The sequence below is a fragment of the Urtica dioica genome, chromosome 3, assembly GCF_054948205.1.
Source record: "Urtica dioica subsp. dioica isolate 48M chromosome 3, U.dioica_male_clone48M_v1_H2, whole genome shotgun sequence".
Lineage (NCBI taxonomy): Eukaryota > Viridiplantae > Streptophyta > Magnoliopsida > Rosales > Urticaceae > Urtica > Urtica dioica.
In genome coordinates this window covers 44,914,108-44,925,582 of record NC_142758.1, presented here as the reverse complement: position 1 = coordinate 44,925,582, position 11,475 = coordinate 44,914,108, and the positions used below count along the sequence as shown (strand labels likewise).

Sequence of the window (11,475 nt, the reverse complement as noted above, 5' to 3'; positions counted from 1 at the left end):
GGACCAAGGTGTTAAAGAGGTCAAAGACGAGAGGCCAAAAATGTCATTAATTCTTAAAGTATACATAGTAGATACATATGACTAAAAGGGTATATATATATATATATATACACACGGTAGCGCTTTACAGAATATAAATAATATAATAATTACAAGTGTCACAATCAAGAACATCACGTAACCTAAAAATAATAAAACTCTTTTCTCTTTAGGAGACAAAAGATGCAGCAATCTGGATACAAAGCGTCAAAACTGATCAACTCATACTGGTTTTTATATATAATATACAACATGACGATCAAAGTCTTTTTCATTTAAATTTATTTATGAGTTAATATTATATACTACAGTCTATAGGTCTCTCTGAGAAACGGGAAATGACTACAATCGATCCATGGAAAACCATATCAAAACCCTTCTCATTATTGGCCTACTGACCAAAACCCTAGCTAGGCATATATAAATATTTGTAAATATAGAAATTAAAATACAACAACAGAGAAAATTAATGGAAACATCATATAATAATATAGGAGTATACTACAAAACTCCTCATTTTAAAATATATGGAATGCCATTATTATTTTTTATCTATTGCATTACATAAGTAAACTCCTAATTATGGCTGCTTGAGCACTGTCATAATCAGTGGTCGCCAAAAGCTCCGTTAACCGATCGCTTAAGTCGTCGACTTCTCGGTGCAAGTTCCGAATGTAGTTGCAAGTCTCTTGCAATACTTTTGAAGCAGAAACCTAAAAAAGTAAAGTTATAACATTTAGTAATATACAAAAAAATCATTAGTTAGCCAATATGTAACAAAATGGACCAACAAAGTATCGAACTATATATAGGTCAATTTTTTTGTGGGAAGACATATAGGAACACAATAGTACTAGTACACACACACATATTATATATATATATATATATATATATATATATATATAATATGTGTGTGTACATATATAGGAATTCAATAGTTTGGAAATAGAAGCGAGCATTAATTAGTACTAGTACTGTATTTTTATACCCCTTATTATTTGACTTGGAAAATGGCATTGATTGTTCATATGACTAGTCTAGCAAATATTGACTACTATATATATATATATATATATATATACATAATATAGCACTTGTACATATATGGTATGGGAATTCAATAGTTTGGAAAATAAAAGCAAGCATTTAGTACTAGTACTGTATTTTTATACCCCCTATTATTTTGACTTTGAAGATGGCATTGATTGTTCATATGAGTAGTTTAGCCAATATTTGTAACAATATTGAAATAGAGTGTGTAGTACCAAAGGGGATAGATGTAATATGGGCATTTATATTATATATATGTATATACAAGACGTTATAACTACTAGGGAACAAGTTGAGTCCCACAAAAGGCCTCAACTTGCTGCTTCTACTTCTTCCTTCTACTACAGAAATAAATGAGGCTGTAAAACAAGCGTGACTTATCTACCAAGGCAAAACGAAGACCACACAATATATCATTCATATATTCATATACACATCACATGTATGGTTAATATTAATATATGTATCACGGGCAGGAAGATAAAAACAAAAAAAAAGGAGAAAAATATAGCAATATTGTTTTGTATACATTTTGAGTGAGGTATATGTTATTTATGTGTGTGTATATATATATACCTTGTCGGAGCGTCTGTTACGAATCTCTGGAATGAGACGTTGTAATTTGGAGACGAGATCGGTGATTTGGTCATCACTGATGTTGCTCGTGGAAACACCTGACTGCCTCGAACGAGATCTTCTGGAAGACATTTTTTCTTGTGTCAGCTCTCAGGAATGTATATCGGACTAATATGTTGGTTGTTGTACTTGTGTATGTATATATATATATATATATATATATTTATTAGGTGTAGTAGGAAGAGAGAAAAAAATAATAAAACAGAAAACCAAGCTGAGAGATAGAGAGAGAGTTTTGGTGCTTTATTTTGGTTGTCAGAGAGAAGTAATGACTTGTAATGAGTAGAGATAGCTGAGCTTTGGGTGTGTGCTCTACATATACATATATATATATATATATGTATGATTATAATTAGTATTGGATAAATAAAATTTAAAAATAGGGGGTTGAGAAATAAGAGAGAGAATATCCGGGTGGTGGCTGGGACAAATGGACAGGGAGAGATAAGGAAAGCCCAGAGAGAGAGAGAGAGAGAGAGATGTGTTGGGAGAGAGGAGGACAAGTGCATGGGGGAGAAAGCAGTGGGCTATGCCTCTCTCTATACGTATTATATATATATATATATATATATATATATATATCTCTTTATATCTATATTATGTATTATAATAATGAGTTATCAGTTATCATATTGATAGGGTTTTAATTAGTTAAAGAATTTGATGAATCAGAGAGATAATTACGTGCTGTATAGGTATTACCGTAATTTGCATTTTTCAACTGGTGTTGTCGGTTTATCGTCGATCGGAAGGACCAATTACTATATTAATATATTAATAAATATAGGGATGAGTTTATAGTCTCTCGTGCTAGTAGGAGGGAGAGACACTAAAACTTTAAAACGCAACTCTAATAATATATATTCGTTTCCGCTTTGTATGCAAATATATTTGTGCATGTGTATAGATCTTAATACATCGACCGATCGACTAATAACACCATTAATTTGACGTGTGACGTGAACATGCCTAGCTAGGGAAAAAATCGATTTTTATGAACTTTATTTATTTGGTCATTTGAAATAAAAAAAAAAGGTTTATTTGATCATGGGTCTCATTAATAATTACTTTTTTAGATGAAATTTCATGATATGTTACATGATATCATATTTTAGAAGTCAAACCAATTATTTGATTTAATGAACTCATTAGAATTCAGCTCAAGATTATTAGAGTATAGCAGCTATAGCAGCACTGACGTGTACAGCAAGGCAATTGCTTGTACAGGAAGGAAATGCCTTCATATGCTCGCAAGGGAATTCTAAGTTAGTTGTTCTGTTAGATGACATCCAATTGTGTGTAGCCACGTGGCACAAGGTGTTAGAAGTTAGTTAGTTGAACAATCTAATATAAGATGTAATTTGCCAAACAGTTTTCCGTAATGAGAATATTCTTTACCTTCTCTCATTTCATTCTTTCTATGAATTCTCTCTGAATCTCTTTTATCCAAGATTCGATTATGGTATCAGAGCTTTCATCGCCGGCCATGGACAACACCTCGTCGGCGACAATCGGATCCTCCTCTACCAATTCAGGACCAATTTCTTTCTCACATTCACTATCGATTAAGCTTACACAGGATAACTTCCTGCTATGGAGTCACCAAGTTCTTGCTGCCATTAGAGGCCACAAACTGCTCCGATTCATCAAGAGTTATGAGAAGCCGCCTGAGTTTCTCTCTGATGCTGATCGGCGAAACGAAGTGGTGAATCCAGAATTCCTCAAACACGAACATCAAGATCAATTGCTGCTCTCATGGCTCTCATCCTCAATGTCTGAGAATCTCCTCACGCGAATGATCGGCTGCAATGAATCACACAAGGTTTGGTCTAACTAGAGCAATACTTTACAGTTACAACAAAGGCGAGAATCAAGCAGCTCCGTGGAGATCTAGCTGCGACAAAGAAAGGCTCGAAGTCAATGAACAATTACATGCTTCAGATCAAAACCACAATTGATCTTCTTGCGCCGATTGGTGAAAAGATCAAGGATGAAGATCACATTGATGCGATCTTTGATGGCCTAGGGTCAGATTACAACTCATTTTTGTGACGTCAATTGAAACCAGAAAAGATATCTACAGTGTTGCAGAAGTTGAAGCCCTTCTCTTGAGTCAAGAATGAAGGATTTCCAAACAGAACATTGATCTTGACTCCGCAACACAGCAAATGGCAAATTTGGCGTCAACAGATCACTCTCAGCAGAAGGCACAAAACTCTCGCTCAGCGCAGAGTTTTTACGGCAACAACAGAGGTGGTCGTGGTGGTCGCAATGGCCGTGGTCGTGGTCGTGGTTGGAGCTCCAACAATCGGCCTCAGTGTCAACTATGTGGTCACACAGGACATCTAGCACCACAGTGCTGGCATCGATTTGATCAAAGCTTCAATGGAGTTTCCTCGGCTTTTTCACAAACTCCTGGTGATACACCAGCAGGTGGAAGAGGACACACTCCACAAGCTTTCTTCGGTCAAGTCCAACCTTCCAATGTCCCTGGAGATGATGTCACAGTGTCCCACACACCACAAATGTATCAAACTTACCTCGCACATGCCACGCCGGAGATGGTCTATGATCCAATGTGGTATCCAGACTCAGGTGCCGCAGCTCACATCACTTCTGATGCGTCAAATCTTGGCAACCACACTGCGTACACAGGCTCCGACAAAGTGATTGTGGGTAATGGTACTCCTCTTCCCATCTCTGAAAATGGAAACACAAACTTGTAATCTCTCCGGTCAGATAAAGTGTTGAGATTAGAGAATATACTTCATGTGCCTTTGATAAAAAGAACTTACTCAGGGTGTCTCGATTCACAAATGACAACTCTGTTTTCTTTGAATTTCATCCAACTGTTTTCTATGTCAAGGATCGAGTCACCAAGCAGGTTCTGCTTGAAGGCAAGTTGAAGAATGGACTATATACACTTCCCTTTGGCGCAGCAAAGTCTCTACAAGTTCAGTCACCTTCTCTATATGCACACTGTGCTTATCCTGAGTCAGGTACTTCTAAAGTCTCTACAGATGGTCAACAAGCTACTACTGAGAACAACTCTCTAGCTGTGTGGCATGATAGGCTTGGACATCCAGCCATTTCAGTTGTAAAATCTGTACTGTCTAGTTGTAATAAACTCACTCAGAAGATCAATAAAGATGACAAATTTTTCTGCACTGCTTGCTGTCAAGGGAAAATTCACAATTTGCCTTATCCAAGCTCTACCTCAACTTACACTACTCCTCTTGAATTGGTGCACTCAGACCTATGGGGACCATATCCCACAGAGTCTTTGAATGGATATCGCTATTATATTCACTTCATTAACCGTTATTCAAGGTTCACCTGGGTTTACTTACTCCATGCCAAATCTGAGGCTTTCTCGTCATTTCTTCATTTCAAAGCCAAGGTTGAGCTACCAACAGGTTACAAAATCAAGGCATTACAAACAGACTGGGGTGGAGAATACAGGGCATTCACAAGCTATCTTGCTGAGGATGGAATTGATCACAGAGTCTCATGTCCACATGCTCACCAGCAAAATGGACTCGCTGAATGCAAGCACCGGCATATTATGGAGACAGGTCTCACCATGTTAGCTCGTGCATCCATGCCCATCGAACTATGGGATGAAACCTTCCATACTGCAGTATATCTAATCAACAGGCTACCAACTCCGGTTCTTGATGGCAAATGCCCTATGCAACTGTTGTACAAAGCCTCACCGGACTACACAACACTCCGAAGCTTTGGTTGTGCGTGCTTCCCAAACATGAGACCATTCCACAGGTACAAACTAGACTTTCGCTCCAAGCTATGCGTGTTTCTTGGGTACAACATCAATCACAAAGGGTATACATGTCTTGGTTCGGATGGCAAAATTATGATATCAAGGAATGTTTTGTTCGATGAACAGACTTTCCCTTATAAAACTCTATTCCAAAGTCCAACCACTGACACCACCATGCCTTACGCCACAACACCAGTAACCATTCCAATCCCTATCTCATCTTCGCAGCAAACACCTACAGCTCTGATTCCCATTGTTCTAGATGTGCCTTCATCCTCACGCCAAGAACCTTCAAACCCACGCCAAGTTCCTTCACCTCCTAGTCACTCCCCTCAACCATCCCTCTCCTCTCAGCCTGGCCTCAATTTGCAAATTGTACTTCCGCTTCCTCAACCCCTTTCTCCACAACCAACTCAAACCACATCTACTCCTCATATCAACCCAAAAATTGATTCCACACTCACCATTTCCAACGTTCATCCAATGAGAACCAGATCCAAGGCCGGCATTCACAAGCACAAAGCATTCCTAGTGACTATGGAGGAACCTGAATCTGTCACTGATGCGTTGGCAGACCCTGATTGGACCAAGGCTATGAAAGTAGAATATGAGGCGCTGCTTCGCAATCAAACATGGTCTCTAGTTGATCTTCCCAGGGACATGCGTGCAATTGGCTGTAAGTGGGTCTTCTGCGTGAAGGAAAATGCTGATGGCACTATCAACAAACTCAAGGCTCGGCTGGTTGCAAATGGGTTCCATCAAACTCCTGGATTTGACTTCTCTAAGACATTCAGTCCAGTCATTAAGCTCACTACAGTCAGAATTATACTCACTTTGGCTCTGGCACATGGTTGGCGAATCGCTCAGCTTGATGTAAACAACGCCTTCTTGAATGGCGAGTTCACGAAGGAAGTCCATATGATGCAGCCTCAGGGATTTGAGGTCTCCGGTACTGAAAACAAAGTGTGTCGTCTTCACAAAGCCATCTATGGGCTCAAACAAGCCCTTAGGGCATGGTTTGAAACTCTTCACGCACCTCTTCGAACACTTGGATTTGAGAGTGCCAAATCTGACAAGTCCTTGTTCATCAGGCAAACAGCCTCAGATACAATGTATATCCTGGTTTATGTTGATGACATTTTGGTCACCGGAAGTCAAGAGTCTCAGGTCAAAACAGTTATCTCCAAGCTCAACGATATGTTTGCTCTCAAAGATCTCGGGGAGTTGGACTTCTTTCTAGGCATTCAAACTACCATAACCGCAGAAGGCTTGTTACTCACGCAAACGAAGTACGTCAATGACTTGCTGCGAAGAACAAACATGTTGTCTGCTAAAGGCATGAACACACCCATGATGAGCAGTCAAACGTTGTCCAAACTTGGAGGAAAACTGCTTGATGATCCACATCACTACAGAAGCGTAGTGGGATCACTTCAATATGTCACGACTACATGACCTGAGTTAGCTTATTATGTGAATAGAGTGTGCCAGTTTATGCAAGCTCCAACTGAGATTCACTGGAAGGCATTGAAACGCATTCTCAGGTACCTCAAGGGAACACCAAAGCTTGGCATTCATCTCCGACGCAGCTCCACACTCAATCTAACGACATTTTGTGATGCTGATTGGGGTAATGATCTGGATGACAGAAGGTCAACTACAGGCTGGTGTGTTTACCTTGGGAATAATCTAATCACGTGGGAATCCAAAAAGCAACCCACAGTGTCTCGATCAAGTGCTGAAGCAGAATATAGAAGCCTCGCTGGTGTCGTTGCAGAACTGTCCTGGATCAAGTCCTTGCTCTCTGAATTGCGTGTTCATCAACCACGAGCTCCTATAGTTTGGTGCGACAATCTCAACACTGTGCTGCTCTCTGCAAATCCTGTTTTACATGCGCGAACGAAACATGTTGAACTCGATCTCTTCTTTGTTCGTGAGAAGGTCATGCGCAAGGAGATTGAAGTGCGTCATATCCCAGCTTCTGCTCAAGTCGCAGATGTGTTCACCAAGGCAATCTTCAGTGCTATGTTCTTGTCCTGGCGGGACAAACTTAGAGTCGAAGATCTATCCGCGCTGAAATTGAAGGGGAATATTGGAGTATAGCAGCTATAGCAGCACTGGCGTGTACATCAAGGCAATTGCTTGTACAGGAAGGAAATGCCTTCCTATGCTCGTAAGGGAATTCTAAGTTAGTTGTTCTGTTAGATGACATCCACTTGTGTGTAGTCACGTGGCACAAGGTGTTAGAAGTTAGTTAGTTGAACAATCTAATATAAGATGTAATTTGCCAAATAGTTTTCCGTAATGAGAATATTCTTTACCTTTTCTCGTTTCATTCTTTCTATGAATTCTCTCTGAATCTTCTTTATCCAAGATTCGATTAAAGATGATAAAACATTCCATTAAAAAGTTGTTTTCTTGAGAAAACATATTAGAAGTCACACGACAAATGTAAGAAAATGATTACTACTCTCAATATCATAATATCAGAGTTTAAAAGTCAAAATAAACATTCGGTTCAATTCTTTAGAATTTTGCTCAAGATGATAAATTATTTGATAATATTGAGCCGTTTCCATGTTTAAAAATGTTTGAAATCAGATGTTGATAAAATGTGAACTAATTAATGAATACTTGTAAGAAAATGAATAATTATTCTCAATATTAATTCTTATTAGGTGAAATCACATAACGTTATTATTTCACAACGAGGGAGATATTTAGAGTGATACTAATACTGAGTAAATTACCAAAAGAAACTTTGACACATTTACGTTGCATTATTAAAATTGAATGACGTGACCTTCATATCTATGGGCGGAGCCAGGGAACACATGCCCCATCAACTTTTGATAATTAGATTTTTATCCTAAATATTCATCAAATTTTACATTTTAATTAACCATAAAAATATATGGTTATTTCATATATAGTTACGCCCATCTTATAGATTTTTTTTTTACCAAGCTTCAATATATCTAAGATATTTATAGACTTGCAATCCCGGTATCAATTTAATGTCTATCTCTGATCCGCATATAGCTTCTGATTTAGCATATAGTACACCATGTATTACCGGCTAATAATTGTGTGAGAGAGAGAGAGAGAGAGACCATACTGTCATTGCAAATGTGTCCCCAAACTAGGGTTAGAGGTCAAGTGGGTTAAGAGAAATGTGCTCGTTAATGTGCCTACTACTTGGCCCTCCGTGTCAGCCTCACCACGCAACCCCATGTTATCTTTATTACTTCCTGTCATTTTTATTACTTTTTTATTCTTTTGTACTACCTCACTTCAATTATTATTATTATTTTTATAAACATACTTAATTACCGCATCACAGTTCACATAATTCTTTAAGATACGGGTCTTTTGGCTCTTCCATTTTTTTTAAATTAAGAATTTAAATTTTATGTGTATAAATTGTTTAATATAATAATAGTCTGGTACATATTAATAATTCAAAGGTAGATCTTATAAATATAAATGTTATTTATGATTTTCTTTCTGATATGTAATATTTTTAAGCTAAATTGACATAAATTAAAATTAGATTATTTGATTAATAAATGAGAACTATCACAAAGATTTGGAACAACGAAAAATTTTCCAATGTATTTTGCACTATTAGGTTTTTGTTTATAGGTTAAAATCGTTATATTGTGGTTTCAAAACAGCAAACCCTAACAAATATTTTAAGAAATCAAATGATATATTCTTCCAATGACCCATTTGAATCCCAATGTGAGTTTTTCTACTTTCAGTGTAGCTAAAATATTAATTTTTTTAAAAAATATCAGATTTTACCACAACAAATCAATGATTAAGCGACGACCAAAAATACTTGCAACAAAATGATGTACAATTGTGACAAGTCGTGACTATTTCGAATTTTTACATTTTAATAAAATCAGCATTTTTATAGCGTTCATTTAATAGGTTTAAACAATTTTAACCGCAATGTGTTGATGCTATATTTATATCAAGAAGCCCAAATTCATTTTCCTCTTCATTTTTTCATGCGTAATCTCTCTCTCTCTCTCTCTCTCTCTCTCTCTCTCTCTCTCTCTCTCTCTCTCTCTCCATCTAGACTCCCTAATCGCAACTAAAATTAATATGGGAAAATAACACATTTATACCATGTGTTTTAGTGAAATGTCGAGTTTAACCCTCGGTTTTCAAAAATGTCGAGTTCATACCCTCTGTTTAACTAAAATGACGAAATTATACCCCCTGTTTAACTAAAATGACGAAATTATACCCTAAAATAGACAACAGTGTCACGAATATTCTTTTTATTGACTTTTCATTGACGTTGATTATAATATGTATATATAAACACCAATTATCTTTATTCATTCGCGCCATATATGTAATTTATTTAAAAACTAAAAAATAAACAACACTCTCTTAATCGTGAAGAACACATAAAGAGGCAAATGGGTAAACATCGATAGTTGATAGTCATCAAAATCGCATATTCGAACAGAGAATCCAGAATTTAGAGTTACAATTCGAACACGGAATGAAGTCATTTCTTAGGAGGTATGAGTTTTATTATTTAATTTCAATTTAAGGCTATTTTTTATTTCAAAATTGAGAATTTGGAAGTTAGGGCACTGATTTAGATTTGATTTGGTTTTTCTTATATAAGAGTTAATATCAATGAAAGGGAGATTTGTGACGCTGTTATTCATTTCAGGGTATAATTTCGTCATTTTAGTTAAACAGAAGGTATAAACTCGACATTTTTGAAAACCGAGGGTTAAACTCGACATTTTACTAAAACACAGGGTATAACTGTGATATTTTCCCAATTAATATAGCCGCAATTCTTAGGGATTTAGCCGCGACAGATATGTTGCGGCCGAAATAATTATTTATTGTAATGTGAAAATTTAAGTCACTAATCCACAAAAAAGGTAATAATATGTAAATAAATTCAAAAATCTCAATAATATATCTTACATAGTCGGAAAACTCTATTTGTGAAATTCTTCGTACACACATACACACACCCCTTGAAAATTTCACGATTTCTTAATCTTCACATTCGCCACAAGCGCAGTAAACATTTTTCCGCTAGTAAGTATGCTATTCGTTGTCGTTCGCCAATTTGAAATATCTGGCACTCTAAGAATTTGTCGAGTTTAAGGTTTCTTTCATGTATATGCTTGCTGTTTTTTTCTTCTTCAGGTTGTTTTATTTTTTAGTATTTCACTAGTTTGAGGTAAATTTGAGACTGAAAAAAAGTCCACTATTATGTGGCAAAATTTTAAAGGGTATATTAGTAATATTACTATATATATATATATTTTTTTTAGGAAATATGAAATATTTTTCATGCATATATAATAGTACATTAGTACCACCCAAATAAAATGTTTGGAATTGGAGATAAAGCATGTTTGAAGGTAACCATACTACTATTAATTTCATTAAAAGTAAAACGTAAATGTGAATTCCCTTCTATAAAGATAGTTTTTTATAAAATACTTAAAGGATGTTGTTGAAATTCATATTATTATTTGTATTATAATTAGTTGTAATTTTTTGTTGTAAATATAATCAGAAACTTTTAGAGAGAAGTAAAATATCTAAAAACTAGAGAGCCAAGGTTTATTAAAAAGAAAGGAAAATAAAATATGACGTGGAATTAGCTAACGTATTTATAGGCACCTAGTGTTAGTCAAAGCTCATCCTGCGCATTCGGATGGCAGAAAATCGTCGGAACGGAATTCCGAGCATCGATTGCGCCTCGTGGAAGAACCGTCTATCGCTGGATGAAGGACGGAAATTTCCTTCCGCGGACGTGGCGGAAATGTCAGAGGAGCGCTCGGGGGGTCATACAGTTGACCTGGCATTTGAGTTTTTTTTTTTTTTTTTTTTTTTTTATTTGGGTTCATCTGGGCCGTTGCATATAAAATCCAACGACCCATATCATTTCTGCCATTAACGCAGGTTGG

At 36.5% G+C, this 11,475-nt stretch overlaps 1 protein-coding gene across 1 annotated transcript; it reads right to left on the bottom strand.

The window, feature by feature from the left end:
- Positions 1-246: 246 nt before the first annotated feature.
- Positions 247-2,219, bottom strand: KDR (basic helix-loop-helix (bHLH) DNA-binding superfamily protein). The gene is made up of 2 exons (XM_089609338.1): positions 1,669-2,219; positions 247-752 (listed from the first exon to the last, which is right to left on the bottom strand). The coding sequence occupies exons 1-2, from the start codon at positions 1,798-1,800 to the stop codon at positions 600-602; spliced, it is 285 nt and encodes a 94-aa protein (XP_089465464.1). The 5' UTR covers positions 1,801-2,219; the 3' UTR covers positions 247-599.
- Positions 2,220-11,475: the final 9,256 nt, after the last annotated feature.